At 53.6% G+C, this 19,581-nt stretch overlaps 2 protein-coding genes across 5 annotated transcripts in view; both read right to left on the minus strand.

Moving 5' to 3' along the window:
• PTK7 (protein tyrosine kinase 7 (inactive)) overlaps positions 1-19,550 on the minus strand; it is a 41,709-nt gene extending 22,159 nt beyond the window's left edge. For 2 of the 4 annotated variants that reach the window (XM_053937691.1, XM_053937689.1), the window contains exon 1: positions 19,283-19,550. In XM_053937691.1, the coding sequence (XP_053793666.1) occupies positions 19,283-19,442 (160 nt within the window). In that variant the 5' untranslated portion in view covers positions 19,443-19,550. Of the gene's footprint in view, positions 1-12,677; positions 12,767-19,282 lie in introns of those variants that run through there. The other 2 variants (XM_053937690.1, XM_053937692.1) reach the window with 2 other exon arrangements.
• Positions 14,846-19,182, minus strand: LOC128785304 (heme-binding protein 1-like). The gene is made up of 4 exons (XM_053937693.1): positions 17,276-19,182; positions 16,333-16,474; positions 16,008-16,191; positions 14,846-15,859 (listed from the first exon to the last, which is right to left on the minus strand). Exons 1-4 carry the CDS (start codon positions 17,303-17,305, stop codon positions 15,685-15,687), a joined length of 531 nt encoding a protein of 176 aa, XP_053793668.1. The 5' UTR covers positions 17,306-19,182; the 3' UTR covers positions 14,846-15,684.
• Positions 19,551-19,581: the final 31 nt, after the last annotated feature.

Raw genomic sequence — 19,581 nt, forward strand, 5'->3', positions numbered from 1 at the left:
CCTGCCCTTCCTACTTCCCCAGTTCAGACCCTCCGAATCCCAGTCCTCTCCCCAGCCACACATCCCACAGGCTTGCTTCTTCCAAGACCATCCCAAGCTCAGTTTCCTAACTCTGCCATAGGAGCTCCCTGCCTTCACCTTTATACCAGAAGTGAGCAGAGACTCTGCCTTCCTGTGTGCCCAAAGCCAGGCAGCAGCCAATCCAAAGCAGCAGAATGTCATGATACCCTCTGAAAGCAGGGACAGGTGGGTGGGGAGTGAGGGAAGAACTAGCTGCTACTCTGGTAATGAACAAAAACAGCAAATAGGGGTGCTACTCTGCAGCCACAGAGCAATGGGAGTATTTCGGGAGGTTCCTACTCATTCCCAACCCAAGTAGGGCTGCTGTCAACCAACACCCCACTGCAGGCTGACCTGATCTTGTGGGGCAGACAGCATGTCACACAGTTTGTCTCCAGGGCTATGGGATTTGCTAGTGGTCCTTATGGAGAACATGTCTGGGCTGAACTGAGAGCTGAGCTTTGCACCACAGTTTCTCCCAACATTTCAGCACCTCGTTCAAACAGAAAAAAGCTGGAGCAAGAGAGGGAACTCCCCATGGTAGCCAAGCTTCTTGGCTCCCTGAAACTGCTGGGGCTGCTAAACCAGAACAACTGGCCTTGGAGCTGCAGGAGTTGCCTGTCTGCCCTGGGAGCACGTTGACACTGCTCCGAGCCATGCTCGGCTGCGCCCGTGCTCCTGGCACCTGCTGCAAGAGGGGGCACGGGCATCTCCAGAGGACACTGCAGCAGGGAAAGAATGCCATTCTTTCAGGTCACTGTGTGGTCCCAGGCCCCTAAGAGAAGTCCAGATACCCTGAGCAACCAAGCCATGAGTGCAGCGCTGCAGTGGAGCTCGGAGAGGAACAGGGCAGAGATAGCAGCCAGATCACCACTTCTCCTGCCCAAATACTCAGGGCACAGCTGGTGCTGGCAGCACCACTTGGCCCCTGGCCCGTGGAAAAGGAAGCTTTGGCTGAGTAAGTAGGCCCATACCTGCTTGCTGGGCATCACAGGCAGTGGTGGCCATGGGACTCCCAGGCCAGCATCTTTGTAGCAGATAAAGAGAGACAGAGGAACAAGTGAGACAGGAGGCCTCAAGCCCAGCCCACAGGAGCTGGGAATCCTGCTGGCTCAATGAAACCATCTTCCATGGGGCATCAGCCAAGGGCTCCTGAGCAGACATTGCCAGCTGCACTGCCAAGCCCCAGTGAGAAACACAAATGTTTCAAGAGCAACTCAGCACCACTGACAGACTTGCTGCACCCACCGGTCTTGCCAACCAACTCTGCCAGGTTTGCTCTGAGCCCTTGAGCAATTCCCTGCTTTCCTCGTAAACACCTGATGTTTGCTGCTGGCAGGAGCCACACTGATCTGAAGGCTAAGCTCTCTGGCCAGCACAGCAGAGGTACCGCACTTTCCTCCCACCAAAAGAAACACAGTAGAAAGATGCCAAGGGGAACCAGGATGAGCCACATGCTTCCTGTGCAGCGGCCTTGAAGGATGATGCTTCCCGCACAATTTAAGCATGGGCCATGTGAGAATGAAAATGTCTTTACTAAGCAAAACTCCTGTTGGCAGAGGAGAGCCCAGGCAGTGTTGAACAGGCAGGAGGGTCAGCCGGGAAGAGCTGTGACAGGGCTGGCTCATCACTCCTTGCCCCAGGGCTGGAGGCAAGGCCCAGTGGCAGTGAGGCCTCATTGCTGCACCCACAAGGTCTGTGTGGCTCAGAGCTCATCCCACGGCAGCTGGGGCCAGCATCTCCAGGTATCACACCAGCTCTTGCCAATCCATCTTCACATCCTTGCACTCAGGCTGAGGGCCAAAGGCTGACGTTGTTCCTGTCATCCCAAGTCCAGCCAAGAGGGATTCCCCCATAAGAGCACTGTGTGTGTGTGGATGGAACGCCTGGCCAGGGCTCCGCATTATTCCTATTCCAGCTGAAACACCGTTCCAGATGACGGGAAAAACCAGAAGAAGCTCCATAAAACTGTCTGGCACTTCCCTTCAGCAAACAGGAGCCCCAGCCAGCGGCTCCAGAGAATGGAAGCTCAGGCTGTAAAGACAAAAGGACGTGGGGGTGGGGGTGGGAAGAGGCCAGGGCAAGGGAAACAGAGCAAAGAGGAGCAGCACGCACATGAGGCCTGCAAGCAAAGCCAGCTGCTTCAGCAACGCACCATCCACCATCGGAGACAGAGCTGCTGCTCAGAGCCCGCTCCTCTCCACGCAGTGAGGTCACCAAGGCTGCACTGGGCATGGAGCACTCCTGCCAGCAAGCCCTTCTTAGCCGCCCCAGGACTGTTTGCTGGAGAATGAAGCTTATTTGCCACTGAAAGTGCCTGAGTGAGCCGTTTCTCTGTGTGCTGCCACCAAACCCACTGGAAGGAAGAAAACATCTCCAGTACCACCCAAACCTGTGCTTCCCTTTGGGTATGCTTGTCTGGACATCTTGCAAATCTTGCTTGCTCAGGGGGCCAAGTGAGAGGGTTACAGCCTTACCCAGCACACCCCAAGACATGGCTCACCAGCAAACTCCACAAACACCCCGAGAGCTACAGAGCAGAGCCAGCAGCTGTAGGAGCAATGAAGGGACAGAAGTTGCAGTCAAAAATTCCCATCTACACTACTGCAAATACCCTCTCCATTTTGCTGACAGCTCCATATTTACACCATCTGTATGGACTTCAAGCCCACCCATAAGCAACTTGCTGGTCCCAAACAAGACTCTGCAAGCTGGGGACAAAGGGACAGCTGCACTTCTGAGCCTTGCGTGCAGGGAAACAGACAGGAAGCTTATTTATATCCCAAGCTCTGCTCTAGGATAAATATTTTAAATCTCTCTCCAGGTCATGTCAGTATATTTACAGCTAAGTTTCCCTTAGTTATATGCCTGTAGAGACTCAGATGGATTTGCCATGAAGATCCAGCTGGCCAAGCTTTCCAGACAGCTTACAGCTCATGGGAGAAATGGTTCATCCAGTGCCATGGTCTTGAAAACGACACCCATGCTCTGGCAACTGCTGCAGGGATTCAGTTGTCTACTCCTTCCTGCTGCTGTCTCTGTATAGCCCACCCACAAGCATGCACCCAGCCACTCTGCCTTCCCAGGAACAAGGAGAAATCATGGAGGCTGGGAAATGTCACCATACAACACTAGATCAGGGCAATCCTGCTGCTGGGCTCCCTACAGAGCACAGCTGCGCTGTGGGTCTCACTCATGGTGAATCTCTGGAGCATCCTGCTTCACCATAGGTAAAAACCTGCTTGTTCCCCTCCTACAGGAAGGAGAGAAGCTCCCAGGAGAGGCAATTACTTTTCCTAGCAGCCACCACAGTGCTGCAAAGTAAAAATTGCTGTGAAAAGGCACTGAGGAGATACCTGAAATAGGCCTCACTCCATTAACTGCATGGGTGCCTCTTTTATTTATATGGGCTCTGCAAGGTTGGGTTTTGACCTCTGGCTGCCTCTGAAGCTTAAGGAGGATGGACTGGCTGCCCAGGGCTTCCTGATGGCTTCATGGGATTTCTGTGCCAACCCTCACGAGTGTTTCAGGAACACTTGTTCATAAACACTGCCCACTGTGCACTGCACATCCATTTTCCATCTGTGTGGCACTGGCTTCTTTCTGGCTATAAAGCACCATCCACAACTCCCCATAGCTGCCTCCAGCTATGTCCTACAGGTCTGCAGATTTCTCCTAGATCCTCCTCTTTTCATTGCTAGAAAGCTGAAGATCAGCCCCATTTCACAATCATCATTTACAATTGTGCAGGGAAGCACTGTTGTCCAGGACTTACCTCCTGGGAAAACATCACCAGGGAGGCTGGACCTGCAGTATCACCTCTGAAAGCAAAGAGGGCACAGAAAAGAACAGTTACTTGTTTATTTTCATTGAAGCCATTTATGAATCTATATTAAAAGCCACAAAAATAGGAAAGCAGATGGAGAAGCTAATATTTATTCTGCTTATGCAATATTAATTAAGAGGTAGCTTCTCTATGAGACATTGCTACATTATCTCAGCTAAAAATGGAAAAAAGTCCCTGAGTGGGAAGACTATGCAGCAGGGCACTTTCTGGAAAATTTTACAAATCGATAACTAGGCGGAATGTTTGCTACAGATAAATCTAATGCAAGGTCCTTGTGTCAAATTAAAGAAAAGCTTGGCTATAAAAGTCTCACTGAGACAGAAATTCATACTAACCAGATCTCCTTGAAAAGTAAGTGCTTTTCTCCATTGCAGCAGAAAAGCTGATTTCCAATACACCTGGTGAACAAACAGTTCTTACTGGACAGTGACAAAGCCACCAGTACAAAGAGTACCTGGACACCCTAAGCAACCAAATGCCAAGGAAGCACACAAACAGTGGCAACAGACACTCAACAACCAGAGCACAAAGCTGTATTGAGATACCTGCAGGTCCCTGGCTGCTCAGTGTGGCCACTCAGCAACCCAGGTATAATGGATTGTTCCATCAAACCCATGGCAGACCTCTGTCTGCAGGAATGCATCTCCAGCCAGTGAGAGGCAGGCCAAAATCCCAGCAAGGCCACAGAAACAAAACATGATGGTGAAGGACACCCAGGATGACGGTCTTTCGTTAATTCCTTACCAAAATGTTAACCATTCAGATTAATGCTTTCTGCTTCAGGCCACATGGCTTTGAGACTTTTCTTCAGCTGAGCAGAAGAATCCTTATCCAGAAAGTCTCCTGATTTCCAAGGACCACCTGAACATCTCAGCAGCCCTGCCCCAGCTCTGCTCTGACTTCTCATCACTTGCTGTGAACTGGAGGCTAGGCTCAAGGAGACAAAGACAAGATGGCAGGAGGAAGCCACAGCCACACCTGGGAAAACAGCAGTGCCCAGAGGCAGGCATTGGAGAGAAACCAAGCAAAAGCAAAGTCTGAGAAGGGGGCGTGTGGCATGCCATGGCAGGTCTGGATACAGAAAAGGAATCAGGAAGAGGTGGAGATAGGAGGCACAACTGGAAAAGGAACAGTTGCACTTGAGCCAGAAAAAGGCAGCAGGACAGAGACAGGACAGGGGCAGGAGGGTCAGTGCTGGCGAGGGCCCAGCAAGTAGCTCCTCCACTTACACATCAGAAGGCTGCAAGAACACACACAACATGCAGGGAGAGCCAGCAGGAGTTAACTCAGAAGAGGAAAAAAAAATCAGATGTGTTGCCTTTGTTGCTCAGCTTTTGCTTGGAATACGGTGGACAAAGAACGGCTTGAATCTAGCTGGAGGAAAGAATGATCACAGAACAAGTTCTCACTGCTACAGAAGGAGTCTCAGCCCAGGAACCGGCCAGTCCCATTGCACCTGCCAGGTGCTCAGATGTGTGCCAGGCTCATGGTGTTTACAGCAGGCCATATGGATGGATAGGAATAAAGAACATCAAGTAACTCACTTGGGGTTTTTTTGTCTAAGAAAATTTGTACAATTCTTGCAACTGCTGAAAGAGACTTCTGGTATCGGTCCCTCTGCAAAGGCAACTGCATAACTCAGCAGCACAAACCCATCTATGCTCCCATGAATGGTTAAGGAGAACTGGATGCACTGCCCTTTGTGGCACCCTACGAGACTGTCTGGCTTTATTCTTTCTGGTCTTGTCTTTGCTAGGAAAGACAAAATCCATAATATTTTCTCCAATGAATGCTTCCCAGTGATCCAGGCACTGCCAGCGACTTCAACAGACTCAGCAGCATGGAGCAGCTCCATGCCACAGGAGTGCCAGGCTGCCCCAGCAGAGCCAGGACACACACCAAGGCACACTGCAGTGGAGCAATAAAGGCACTTGCAAGCAACAGCTTGTCCTGCCCTTAACCATTTGGACAGCTTCTGTATGGTTTGAATCAAAGGCTTCCTTTGTGCTTCCAAAGAAGCCAATGAACAACTGCAAGGAGGAGAGCATTTATAGCAGGTCTTAAGCAATACCATGCCTATCTTGTGCCAGCACCACTCTCAGAAAGGACAGCCCCCCAGAGCAGACCTGCCCAGAGGCACACGAGCCTCCTCTCTGCAACCAGAATGGGACTTGGCCTCCACATACCACGGCTCTGGGGACAGACCCATCTGGCTTTCTTCTGGAGTGACGGAGGACAGAGCCAACCTGCCGATCTGCCCAAACTGACAGAAGGAGGGTGCAGTCTTGGCTGCTCTTCAGGGTGGCCTGAGCTGCATAAAAAATGTAGAATCCTGCTGCTGGGACAAGCTTCATTTCACAACAGCATCGCAGGAGAGGCAAAGTTACAAAGCCTTACATCTTAGAGCTACAAACATCTTGGGCATTAGCACCAAGGTCTGAGCACAGTGCTCACGGACACTGCTGTCTTACAGGACAGAAGTCACCTAGGAACTGAACACAGGTCAACCAGGGGCTGAAATACAAAGAGCTTTGCAATCCTCACTCACTTAAACCCCAGCCCCTTTCCACACCGGGTCCCAGCACAGACATCCCAGCAATGACAACCCTACATCATTGCTTTCTCCCAGCACACAACACCTTGTTTTCCAGAGAGGGAAGGTTCATGCCCCGAAATCAAATGTGTCACACCACCTTCCAGACAGGAATCTGCTTGTATCAGTTTTCTTCATTCATCATCCCACACAATACGACCATCAATCCAAGCCATCCCAACCTCCCAGAGGTGCAGACCACCTGACAGTGGTGGATTCAATTCATGCACGCTCAGGGGCCCTGTGCACGCTCTGGTTCACAGGTGCCAAAATCCCTGCCTGCTCCATTCAAGTCAGACAGTTTGACAAGGAGGAGACACACCATTGGTATCCCATTGGCAAGCACCATCTCACAGGAGGAATCGTCACCTAAAACCAGCCATGCATCCTCTCCTAGCACACAACCTGTGCACGCCCCCTGTGCAGGGAGACAGGAGTTCACGAGCGCTCCTCACTGTTCATCCCGAATTCCACAGTTGGACTCGGATGGTTTTCAGTCTGCTCTCGGAGGCACCTGAACACCTCAGCATTCATCTGTTCACTACCAGCAGAAATATTTTAATTACAACACGGGCCTTGCCTGGATGGCACTTAAAATTTTTAAGGATTAGAATGCATTGTCAAAAGAGGCCCTTGCAGAACAATTTCAGAAGGTCAAAATCAGAGAATAGAGGATGGATTCTTGAAAGCTGATCAAATAAAAGGAGCGGCCCCAGGCAGTAACAGTCTGTAAAGAGTATCAAAATAGCGCCCACCCATCAACTTTCCCAAACTGCTAAGACAAGCAAGCTTGGGAAAAGTCAGAGCTGAGCAGGCACACCGAAACTGCTCATCCCAGGCACACAGATCAGGCTTTCAGAAACTTGCAAACCACTCTGAAGTGCCCCCCCCTTGCCACTCTCTTTGCTGATCAGACAGCATGTATTAGTCATCTCTCAAAGCAGAGGTAAGCAGTCTATTCTGTGACCAGACAGAGACTGCTTCCCTGAGAAAGACAAGGCTTAAGTTAAGACTAGAAGTACTGTACAGGTCAGCCTTTTAAGCTCAGGAAAAACATTTCTGTATTAAGTTTAAAAAGAGCTGGCAAGAGCGAGAAACTGAGCCGAAGCAGCAGTCAATGAAAAGCACATGCACTGCAGACCTGGCTGCCAACACAAATTGATGCTTTGAAACAAAGACCACTTGTGTTTTGGCTTGAAGGTCTTCCACAGCTACTCATCAAGAGCTGCACAGTTTAAAAGGAGACACAGGTAAACACAGAACAGTGCTTACTGCCAACTATTTCCCTGGAACAAAGGAATGACCAGAAATGGAGTCCTTGCCTTGACTGGGTGGCATGGGTTCATCCTCACTGTGTTGTCCCATGCCAAATAAGGCAGAGACAATAGGAAATGGTGGACAAACCTATTCAGCCTCTATTTAAGCGGCACGTGGATCCAGAGCCTGAACCTGGAGAGCTGCAGTTGCTTAAGACATCGAATATGCCTCCAACCTCAAGAGCCTACAGGAGCTTCACTACAGTCAGCCTTCACTCGTCTTCACCCATTTCCAAAAGAGACCCTGAAAAACTGTTCTTCATGTTCCTCCCTCCCCGAGACTACAGACACCTGTGTGCCTCCTGCAAAGCAAGATCCTGGTCTAGCTCCCAAACCAACCTCCATCCACATGCCTTGCAAGACTCTTTTCCTTCCTGCTTGCACAGTGATATATTCAGAAGGCACATGAAGACTGAAACAGGAGATGGTCTTCTCCACAGAAATGATCCTTCCTTCAGTCTGGTCCTTTTTTAGGCACATCAGCTGTCCACTCTAAACCAAATGGCAAAGTCAACAGCTCCCATTGCAATGCAAAGGTGGATTTGCTGGTCCTGTGTGACCTCAGAGGTGACCTGACACTGCTCCTTCCTGTAACACCCAACAGCAGTGCAGGAAAGCAGCCACTGTGACAGGCAAGAAAAAGGAGAAAGCTGACAGCTCGTCAACACAGCACAGCAGATCCTGACAGAGTCTGGTAGGATGAAGGAGGTGAAAGTGCAGGACTCTGAACATACATCCTCCAGAATCAAAAATCTTTGTGCTTGCTTCCATATGCTGTGGCTCAGCAGTGTCGGCATTAGGAAGCAAGCAAAAAAGTTTCTAGAAGACCCCAGCGCCCCTCACCTTACTAGCAACTCCCTCTGAACAACCTCCCTAAAAAACAGAGCCCAATGTTTCTGAACTGCTGAAAGCTCACATGGACATCAGGAAAAAGACATGAACCATGTGCAGAGCCCCCAAACCATGACAAAAGCCAGGGAATGGTCACCACTCTAGCAGCAGCCACATGAAAAGCCTGAAAACCTGCAGCATCCCCACCCCTTCCTCATCAGGTCTCCCCCAGAGAACAAATCCTCCTGTGTCCAGCAGTGTGATTGCTTTTTTCAGGCAAGGCAGCACACAAGGTATGCTACAGGCACAGCACAGCCCTTTAACCCCTCTGTGCAATACAACATCTGCTCTTCCAACAGACTGAAAGTATTTTTAAGTAGCTCTGGGATGCCAGAGCTCCCAGTATCTTCCAGGCAAGGAGCAAGACATGGAATCAGGCCATCCACCTTGGCACCTCTGCCATGCTGAAACACACTGAGCCCCGGAAACAACATGTTACCAACTGTCAAATTATCATTTCTCCATCTCTCTTCCTCCTCTTCTCACAGACACAGTTGATTTTTATAAAGGTAGAAGACACTACAGGTGCCCTTCTCCCACCTCAGACATTATCAGCATTCTCCAGCAGGTACTGCCATGCCAAAGGCTCTGCCTCTTTCCCTTACACAGCAAAATCCACTGTGCTGGTTCACAGCCTTTGCAAACCCCACCAAACTCAAAGCTTGAGTTTGTGCATCTTAAACCTCATCAAGAAGAATGCTCCTGTGCATCTGCCAAGCATCTTGCTAGTCTCGCTGCCCTCCAGGCCTCCAAAGAGCTGCCTGTCCCAGCCCCTGACACCGACACTGTATGTTGGGAGAATGAGAACTGTTCCTTGGGGTCTGGACAAACAATTGCATGTCCTCCAATCTCGGGGGAATTTCCCTCCAAACACCACAGCAGCAACTGCCTTCACAAAGAGCACGTTTGTGCCCAGGTCTGTCCACTTCTAAATAAGCATTTGTTCCAAGTTCCCGAATATCAAAAGCAGTGGAAACACCCACTGCTAATGTGAAATATTTTGCATTCCAGGCCTGAGAGGTATGCTTGAAAAAGTTCAGAGAGGAAAGAGTGTTTATTCACTGGGAAGAGGTGTACTAGGTCCTGCTATTTACTTTAGCCCACGTGTGCTTGCTGGAATACAGCTTTGATCTTTGCAACTTAAATAGCAGATGAATTGAAATGAACGCAAGAAAAATATCAGTGTAAAGATCCTCTAGTAAATACCTGTAACCAGACCTCACAGCCTTCAAATCTTTTTGAAGTGCCTTATCACTTACAGCCAAACTAGCCCTTATGTTCTTGTCCACTGCCTCAAGGTGAGGCTCTTCTCTTCCTACCCTTTCCTACCTTCTTCCCTCCATTCCCTTTGGGCTCCATGGCCTTTAGAGGAAGTGCAACCTGCCTTCCCTGCCTACCTGCTTGGATACAGCATGAACCAGCCTTTGGCCAAACAAGACCTACCATTTGAGCAATTAGCAGGTGTGAGCTGCCATCCCCTCACCTCCCTTGAACAAGAGGGACTCAACAGTCTGGGAGGAAACACGCTCCCAGTCAGCACGCAACTAAACACAGGGGCTTGCGGCAGTTTAAACATCTGCCCGTCTGCCTTTAGAAGATGGTCTCATTCCAGGTCAATTAAGAGCTCGGAACACATCTTTAAGGAATCTTTAAACACGACAGCCTCCTGACCAGTGCCAGTTCCCAGCGGTTCTGGACCCCACTGTGCAAAGAACTGCCTATGGCCACGACTATGGAGTTGCCATGCCTTTGAAGCTCCTGCCACTTGGAGGTTCCAGCCTGCCCAGAGCACTGTCTGAACAAAGCCAAGTCCCAAGGGGGATCAGCTCATTCCTGTTTTCATAAATTTTCTTCTTTAAGACCAGGCTTGCTAGGAAGCATGAGAAACACACAGCTCAACACAGGACATGGAGGCATTTCCAGAACAAAATAGACCTTTTGGTTTTCGGTTTGTTTTTTTTTTTTTTTTCCTTTAAAGGAAAGTTGACTCAGCAAATATTTCCTCTGCTAGCATTTCAACCACATGTTCCAGCAGAAGTCAGCACACATCTGGCATGCTGCAGTGCCACTGCCAGAAAGATTACAGCTTCACTGAACAATGAAGTGGAGGAAGAGGGAGCATCAGTTCAGGCACCGAGCACTTCTGGAACACCTACATGGCAAAGGACCAGCGTTGTCCTTTGCATGGAGCCATGGATACTCCACACCTCCCAGGTCTTTCTCCAGTGCTCTTTCTAAACTCCATGCATGCCCTGCAGCCTACAAAACTTACCACCAGCCTGTAAAAGCTAGACATCAAATTGCACTTTGTGGCTACACTGATGGTGCCTTGAGATTTTTTACAGTGTCTGCGAGCTGGACAGCTGCATGTTGCACCCAGTGCTGTAGGATGTGATCCTGCTCAGCAAGAGAAACAAGGGGGAGTGTACGTGATTGGAGCAGTACAGAGACTCCAGCAACTGCAGAGTGGCAGGAAAGGCAGCACACAGTCCTCACAGGCAGGTTTACACATCCCAGCTGCCAGTGGTGGCCTGCTGGCACGTAGGTGAATGCTGTGGCAGATCCAAAGGGCCCTACGACTTCAAAACAGAGCCCAAGTTAAGCACGCACTCCCCGCACTCCCCTGCCAGAAACAGCCTTCCCAGAAGGCTGCCAAGGCGGATGGCAATCACGGTGCTAATCAGCTAAGTAAGTGCTGCTTTTCGTGCTTATCAGCTGTAAATTGGACAATACTTGCCTCCTGGCAGCAGGGCTCAGCCACGGCTCCAGATATGGACGGGCAGCAGCGCTGTAGATATCTTTCTCTCAGAGGCAGTATTCCCAGGTGCTAAGCTAATATTGCTTTTGATTTTATAGCAGAAACAGCAAAGCAAACTCTACGACTGTGCACGGTGGCACAGAAGGGACTGCAAACAGCTACTGCTAGGGCTCCTAAGTGAAATAACGAGGTGATGTGGCATGGGGCAGCCGTGGGACCCTTCAAAGCCGGGCTGGAAGACAGCTCAGCCCCTCTGGCTCTCATGCACAGCCAAGATCTTGGGCTCCTCAGAGAAGGAAAATGGTGCTGGGAGGTCAGCGGGGAGAAACACCACGGAGCAGAGCGAGAGAAGGAGAGCTGAACACTGTGAAAAGCAGCAGCCAGGAAAATCAAGGGGCCGCGGAGCTCGGAAGGGGCAGGAAGGGTGGCACGGGGGGGGGGGGCGGGGCAGAGGGCTCTTCCAGATGCGCTCAGCAAGGGACAAAAACCCCTCAGCGGCCGGGAGGTCAATCTCCACGGGTGGCACCTCACCGCGCGCCCACTGTTTTTCCTCCGGGTTCTGATCTGACCAGAATTCATAGGAAAAACCACGCGCTGCTCTGCGCAGCCTTCCCGGTGTCAACCCTGCCCACGGGGCCGGAGGGGAGCGGGTCGGAACCAAGCCCCGCTCAAGGGGTCTGTCTCCGGGAGCCCTCCCCGGTGCGCGCTGCTCCCGGGGCGCCTATTCGCCGTCTCCCAGACAGCAAATGTCTGGCGTATTTGCATCCCTGTGGATTTCGGCATGACGCTCCCCCTTCGGAGCGGGCGAGCCGGCGCACGCCGGGGAAGGAGAGCCGGGCGAGGCGCCCCGGCGGCTCCCGCAGCACAGCGGGGCTGCGCGGGGCGGGGGCGCGGCCGGCCCGGGGTGGGGGGGAAACAGATGGGGCCTCACGCAGCCCCTGCTCCGCGCCCGAGTCCGGCGGGACGAGCGGGCCCCATCGCCGCCGGGCTTACGGGAAGCCGGGGGGGAGCGAACCACCGGAGGCTCGGCCCCGGACACGGCGGCATCACCTTCGCTCCCGGGGCCGGTCGTGGACCCCCGCCCGCCGGCCCCAGCGCGGCCCAGCCATGGACTCGAGGGGAGGCGCGAATCTCCGCCGCCCCCGCCCGGCCGCCGGGACCCGCATTCCCTGCGCGGGGGAGGCTGCGGTGGCTGTCCCGGCCCGCACTCACCCAGCACCAGCAGTGCCCGCACCGCCGCCATCCTCCGCACCGCCGCCATCCCCCGCGCCGGTCAGCGTGCCCGCCGGACCCCAGCCATGCCGCCGCCGCCCCGCCCGCCGCCGCCGGGAGGGGTTCCGGAGGAGGGGCGGCCACCGGAAACCGGGCGGGGTCGGGAGGAGTGGGGTCCCCCAGGCAGCGCCCAGCTCGGCCCCCCGTGCCTCCGTCGCGATACACGAAGCTCAGGGCTCGCTGGCGCCATCCCCCGCAGAGCCCCGCCGGCACGGGGACGGGGAGGGTCGCGCCGGGCTCCTGCGAACCCCCCCCCTGCTCCTGCCAGCGCCCCCGGAGTGCCCCGAGCAACGAAGAGGCGATGCGGCTCCCCTCCCGCCCGGGGGCTCCTTGTAGCCGGACTGTGTTAAACTGATGGCAGAAGATCCCGGTCTGTACCGCTGTGAACGACCTTGTGAAGGTACCGAGGCAGCGAGGAGCCAGGAGCTTTGCACCCTGCTATGGGCAGAGGGCTGGACACACAGTCCCAATGCACAGCACGCTGCCTGCTCCTGGCTGCTCCTCTGCAGGACCCAAGCTGAGGCACAGCAGCAAGAGCTGGTCTGGCCATCTGCGTGGCCCAGACTGGAGCCTCTCTGCCCGATCCAGTGCCTCTGGTGGAACCTGCTGCACCCCTGCGCCACCGGCTCTGGCAGTTGTCGCTCTGAACACCAGCTTTCCAGCCGGTTTGTTGAGCCTCCAAAATACTGGTTTTGGTACTGTGTGGAAGACTCGCCATCAGACATGGCCCTGAGCACTGCTGGATCCATCACAGAGGATGCTGGAGCCTTTACTCAGCAAAACCTGTGCTAAAGGATTGGAGCGCACTTGCTGCCCTGTGCGGCAGCGCCAGCCTGGTGCTGCATCAGAAGCGCCCGCTATTACCACGTCCTGGGAGACCACAGAGCTGCTCCCACAGGGCATGCAGCTGTGGAACTTTGCCAGTAACCACAGACCACTCCCCTCTCACAGGAAAGCCACCACCTCCTGCCACCAAAAGCTGTTCTGGTTTTGGTTGGGGACCAAGCAGCCTCAGAGGAAGCGGTAGCCTATTCAACACCCTCTAGAAAGGAAGTTTTACTTTCACCTGCAAGCTCAGGGCAAGCAAAACAGCTGATAAGAGAAAGGGTCTCTGTCCCACATACACTGGCAGACTTTACTCTCCCAGTGATACTGAGCCACCCAACCCCAGCTTCAAGGAATTGCTTCTCTTTCTCCAGGAGGGAAAGTGAGCTAAGCACTGCTGATCCATTCTCTGAGGAGCACTTGCCACATTAGCCCTCAGTGTTGTAGGCTGTGACTGCATCTCCTGGGTCCATATTGCCTTCAGTGCCCCAGGAACAAGAACTGTACCACAAGGTGGCCAGGAAACCACTGTCTGCCCTTGCTGTGCTTATCCAGACTCTGCCTCAACCTCCCTTGCAGAGAATGGTGTATCATGCTCAGCCCCACTCTCCCCATAGCTACAGGCTGGGCATCCAGGCTCCCCACAGCCAGAGGGCAAGCCAGCCCTGTGGATTTCAGTAAGCAGCACCTGACTGGCGAAAGGAGTGGCAGAAAACAGCTGTGCTGTTGGGCAGTGAGACCACAGAGGGGGCCAGGCCTACCAGTCATTCCTACCCCCTAGCTGCAGCATAGGGACAAAGGGCCAGAGCTGGAGTTTGAGCAACAGTGGCAGGCAACAAGACATGCAGCATAAGAAAACTCATTGGGAACTGTGTCAGAAGCAGTTAAAAGTCTCTCCACACCAAGCCCGTTAAGCACTTCCCTGCAGGAGTGCATCAGATTCTGCAGCCAACCAGCAGGATGTGGAGTTGCATTTGAATTCTCACCCCCAAAGATCAGGTGCCCATGTGAAGTACAGCCACAGTATCCAACTTCTGCACCACAGAAAAATGAGGCACACCCCATCCAATAGGCAAACCACCTTACCTGCAGGGGAGTGTGCCCACAATTCTTGCAGCAGCAACAGAAGCAGCCTGTGCTTGGCTGAACGTGGAAGCTGTAACCTGGGCCAATTAGAGCCACAGCTTTGCAGCCTGGAGCATCTCCAGGGAGGAGACAGCAAGGCTCTTCCCAAGCCAACCCAGCTGCCCTCCATCCCCACCATCAGTGATCTGTAGCTGCAGTGGTTTGAGCTGGGTTTATTTACTGTTGGCACTGCCAGCTTCCCCCAGGAAAGCATGGTGGTATTCATGGATGTGAATCACTAATCGATGCACAACACAACACACAGTGGTGCTGCTCCTGCTGCTCTCTGGACCTACCCCTCTCAGCTCACAGCAGGTCTGCAAAACAGCACCCACAAGAGATGGACAAAGGCTGCCAGCGCCCTAGTCCTGGCTGAGGAATGGTGAGTGACAGCCAGGGAGGCACCCAACAGTCCAAAGAGAACCACCCAGCAGGAAACATTCAGGATTCACACCTGAATTGAAGCCCTTTTCCCCTTTCAACCCAACTGTCTCTGTAGCAGCATTTCAGTGGCTCTGTTCAGGACAGTCAGCTACTCTCACAGGAAGCAGGCTAAAGGCCACACTGAGCCCCACATATTGTACACAGTCATTCACCTTCTAGACACCATCACCTTGTGATGCTGTCCACCACTGGACCCACTAGCCTCCCTGGCATAGCTCTGCAAGCCCAGTGCAGGTCAGGCTAGCACATCACACAAGCCCACATGGTTACTGCCTTAATGAGCCCCCACCATGTGCTTCCCATCAAGAGCTTGCTCTAGAGGTCATCTTTGGTACCAGCTCCAGCCTCAGCTGTGGAGGCAGACGAAGCACAGAGCAGGCAGGATTTCTCCTGGCAGGACCCTTGCAGGGCAGGCTGGAAACCCACCCCACAGTCTCTTAGTCTCTCATTGTGTGGGTGAGTAGTGGGTGGGGATGTGCTCCGTCTCCTTTGGGTCAGAACTGTCATCTACACCGGGTCCAGTCATACGCTGGCTTGCAGTGACGGAGGGGACTCACTCGGCCTGGCAGATGAACCAGATCTCATTGCGGCGCTGAGGGATGCTGGGATTTTCATAAGAAGCCACAATGTAGGTTCCCCGCAGCACCATGTCTGTGGAGCCCAAGAGCTCCCAGAAGAGACTGATCTCCCGCAGAATTGTCTCCTCAGTGGTCATCCCATAGAAAACCCTGCAGCAAAGGGAACAGCATAAGCAACAAAGCCTGCACGTTTGCACAGCCAGAGCTCCCATCCCTCTGCCTAACGAACCACAGCAGCCATGCAGGGAGTTTGTACATCTCTGCTGAGCTGAGAAAACACCTCTGATGCTGGGGTCACCTGCTTATAACCCGGAGTGGTGCCCTCTCGATGATGTGGATTTCGGGGTCCATGGGAACAGGGGGGTTTTGCTGGAATGCTCCTGGGAGATAATAGGCAGTTAGGACCTCACGCTCCAGCTCAGTCCCCTCCTTGGTCAGGTGGATTTCGTTGAGCACTGGGACTGTCATGCCCAGATGGCAACCTGGAAAGAGGTAGGCAGCAAGTGAGACAGGTGTGTTAGCAGCAGCAGCAGAGCAGTCCTCCTCCCCACTCGAGATGGACAGTGGCAAAGCCCTTCCCTCTGTGCAGTCTGCCAGCCCCTCCAGCCCCTGCCTGCACACACCTACAGAGTTCTCTTTGCAGATGTAGCGCATGAGCTTCATGAAGCTCATGGAGATGCTCTGCTCATACATGGGCTCCCCCATGGTGACACAGGCCCACTTCCCAGCTGGGTACCGCCGCTCCTCGTAGGCTGCTTCTTCGCACTGAAACAGGCCAGACAAGCCAAGTCAGAGTCGAGCACACTGACAACACTGCAGCAGCTGGGTGGATAACCAACACTGACAGGCAAGAAGCGGGGAGACATGAGCCTGCCAAAAGGAGAGCCCCTGCTAGGCACTGGTTGGCAGAACAGGACAAAGAAGGTGAGGGAAGCTGGCATCACACGGACCTCAGACAAGGATACTTATGAGCACTGGGCAAAGGTCAGCAGAAGTCAGCAAAAGGAAAGGCACAGACAAGGGACAGGGTGCAAGGGGGTCTGGAGGCTCCTGGCATGCACAAGGAATGCAGCACATCCTCAGCAAGGGGCACAGGACTTTCAATTCCTCTTTGGTCCGGCCTACTCACAAGGATGTTCCTGATTCCAGGCACCCAAAGGCCTCCAGTAAGACTGATGTTGTTCTCAGGTGCAGTGCCTTTTCCCTGGAACACTGCATGCACAGAGGATAACAGAAACATCCCTACCCATTAGAAGGGAAAATCTGGCAGAAGAGCTCTAGCACCCAGAAGAGTTGCAAAGACTGGAATAAAACTCCTCAGATCCTTCTCCCATACTAAGAAGTGACAGGAGGAAGAAGAGACATGAACCCAGCTGTGGAATTTTGTGGCATGAGTCAAAAATCTCTATTTCCAACACAGAATGTCCAGTATTCTGGACAAACCTGATACAGAAGGGGGGGCAAGGGGAATGGGGAAATTGCATCTGGTTATATTCATAGGCCACCTCATGGCATGTCTGTGACCACAGGTAACCTAAACAGGCACTGGGAAGTTGTAGCCAGCACCTGTATTCCTACTCTCAGCTTGTTCTTCATCCAGATCAGAGTGGTCACAAGACATCCTTGTCCCGCGGAGCTCAGGGCATCTTCCCAAACTTCTTGCTTCCATAGCTGTGCCAGCAGTGACAGAAGACAGGAAGCTGTGACAACAGCTGGGTGCAGCCTCCCTGTGCCTCCACCCAAATCAGGTGTCTATGCTGAAAGCCAAACCAAAGGCAGAAGGCCTGCTTGTGTGCATCAGTGGGATGCCAGTAAGAAGAGCACCCCAAACCACTGTGGGCATTCACCCCCTAGCTGGGGCCGTGCCTGCCATTGTCCCACCAAGCAAAGCAAAGCAGATCAAGAGCATTTTCCAAGCAAGGAAATCACCAATCCCTCTACTCTATCTGCAACTCTCATCTGCCATACCACCTGCAATAAAATCAACCCAGTGAAGTCACAGCATCTGGCTGTGCCACAGCCTGGTCCACTGGTCTACTAAGCACCACCACTCTGGATGACACTTGTCCAAAAGAAATATGGAATATGGAAGATGCTTCATGCAGACACAATAGCAACAGGTCCTTGCAATGTGAGCTGGGGAACTGAGCCCTGACTGAGCTGGGAGCTGAGTGCTGACAGGGCACAATGCTGTAGGTGGCATAAGAATTCACTTGCCTTCAAGAGGATGAGGGCTTGTAGCACCAATAGCTCAGGATAGCTCACCTACTGATCTGCCTGAGCCTGGCAAACGTGTCCCTAAGAGCCCCAGCTCCAAAGTCCTCTCAGCGCTGATGTAAGGCAGTGGCTCTTCTCACTCAGCCTCACACTCCAAGAATCCTCCTCAGGCACAGATGGGATGCTAACAACAACAACAGCTCTTCAGTTCCCACCAAGTCTTGGGGCCCCATTCCTGCCTGGGACTGATACAGGCGGAGAAAAGGCCAGATTAAGTCCCTGGGACCCAGAACAAGGAAAGAGGGAGTGTGGTGAAGCCCCAGTTCCAAGCTGCATAAGCCACATGCTCAGACATGTTTTACAGGGAGTGCTGGATCTCAGCCCAGAAGAAACTGGTTAACCACTTCTCATATAGAGGACAATTGACAGATGTCTTCTTGGTAGAAAGCCCAGCTAAGCCCGCAGAGACATAAGAACCAGTCTGACAAGCAGTTATTTCTCAAAGCACAGAAGCACCCTTATGTGCAAGAGATGCAAGTAAGTGTGCAAAATAGCAAGCACAAAGAGAAGATCTTCAGGCAAAAGACACCATGTTTGGATTGGTGGTTGAGACAAATAACTACACATGCTCCCATCTGACAGCCAGGGTCACAGGCCCTGTGTTCCCCACAGACACATCTTTATATTGTGCCAGCTCAACCAGCCAACATAATCAGCACAAACGCAAAGCCAGCAGCAGGACTTCGAGCTATGCAACAAGGTGTTTGGTGAACGGCAAGGGAGCAGGCTCTGAACTGAAAGTTCACTTTCTTAGATGTGCCCACCCCAGCAAGATGACAGGCTGGTAAAGGAGGTAGCTGGAAGCCAGAAGACCAGAGAAAGCAGCACGACTTGTCCAATTTTAAAATAAAGGCCGGGAAGCTGAGCATTGCCATTACTCTACACAGGAGGAGGTGCAGGAGTGGCAGAATACTGCACCGATCCAAAGGTGCCATCCCGGGCGCGGTGCCGCAGGAGCCCCGGCGAGGCTGGTGTGTGCATGCCGACACGTGGCCCCGTCCCTGCCAGGGACAGGCTCTTCCAACGGCCCGGGCGGGCGGCAGCACCCGAGGCAGCCCCACCGCGGGCGGGCAGCAGGCGAGAAGCCGGCTGTGCGGAGAGGGTCGGGCCTCACCTTCCCGTGCTCCGAGAGGGAGACGTACGGCACGGGCTCGCGAGCGTGCCTGTGCCGGGCCATCTCTGCGATCGGGCCTGCCATGTCTGCAAGGCAAAGCACACGAGAGACGAGGCTCGCCCTGGCCGCAGCGCAGGAGTCCCGGTTCGTGCCACCACAGCCCCGGCAGGCCCGGCGCTCACCTCGGGGCAGGCTCACTCGGTGCGTGCTGGCCACGGCCTCCCAGTGGGCGAACAGCCGTCCCTCCCCCTCCTGGTCGTCCTCGCTGTCGCTGCCATCCCCCTCGGCGGCCGCGGGCTCCTCGCCCAGCCGCTCCAAGTCCTCCAGCGTGATCCGCGCCATCGCGTCCGCCGGGAACGGGACGGGGACCGCCCCGGGGCGGCACAGCACAGCCCAGCACGGCGGAGAGCGCCCCCTGGCGCTCCGGCGGACCGCGCGGAGCGTGTCGGCGCTGTCCCCGCGGCAGGCTGCGCCCGCCCCC

The sequence above is a fragment of the Vidua chalybeata genome, chromosome 3, assembly GCF_026979565.1.
Source record: "Vidua chalybeata isolate OUT-0048 chromosome 3, bVidCha1 merged haplotype, whole genome shotgun sequence".
Taxonomy (NCBI): Eukaryota; Metazoa; Chordata; class Aves; order Passeriformes; family Viduidae; genus Vidua; species Vidua chalybeata.

Bases quoted from the DNA above. Each gene is read 5' to 3' on its own strand.
- LOC128785304 (XM_053937693.1), bottom strand. From the start codon at position 17,305: ATGAAGAACAAGCTGAGAGTAGGAATACAG. The intron at 16,475-17,275 runs GTGCTGGCTACA...GGCCTGTTTCAG, and splicing joins AGCTGAGAGTAGGAATACAG to TGCGAAGAAGCAGCCTACGA. The intron at 15,860-16,007 runs GTGACCCCAGCA...CCTTTGCTGCAG, and splicing joins CCACTCCGGGTTATAAGCAG to GGTTTTCTATGGGATGACCA.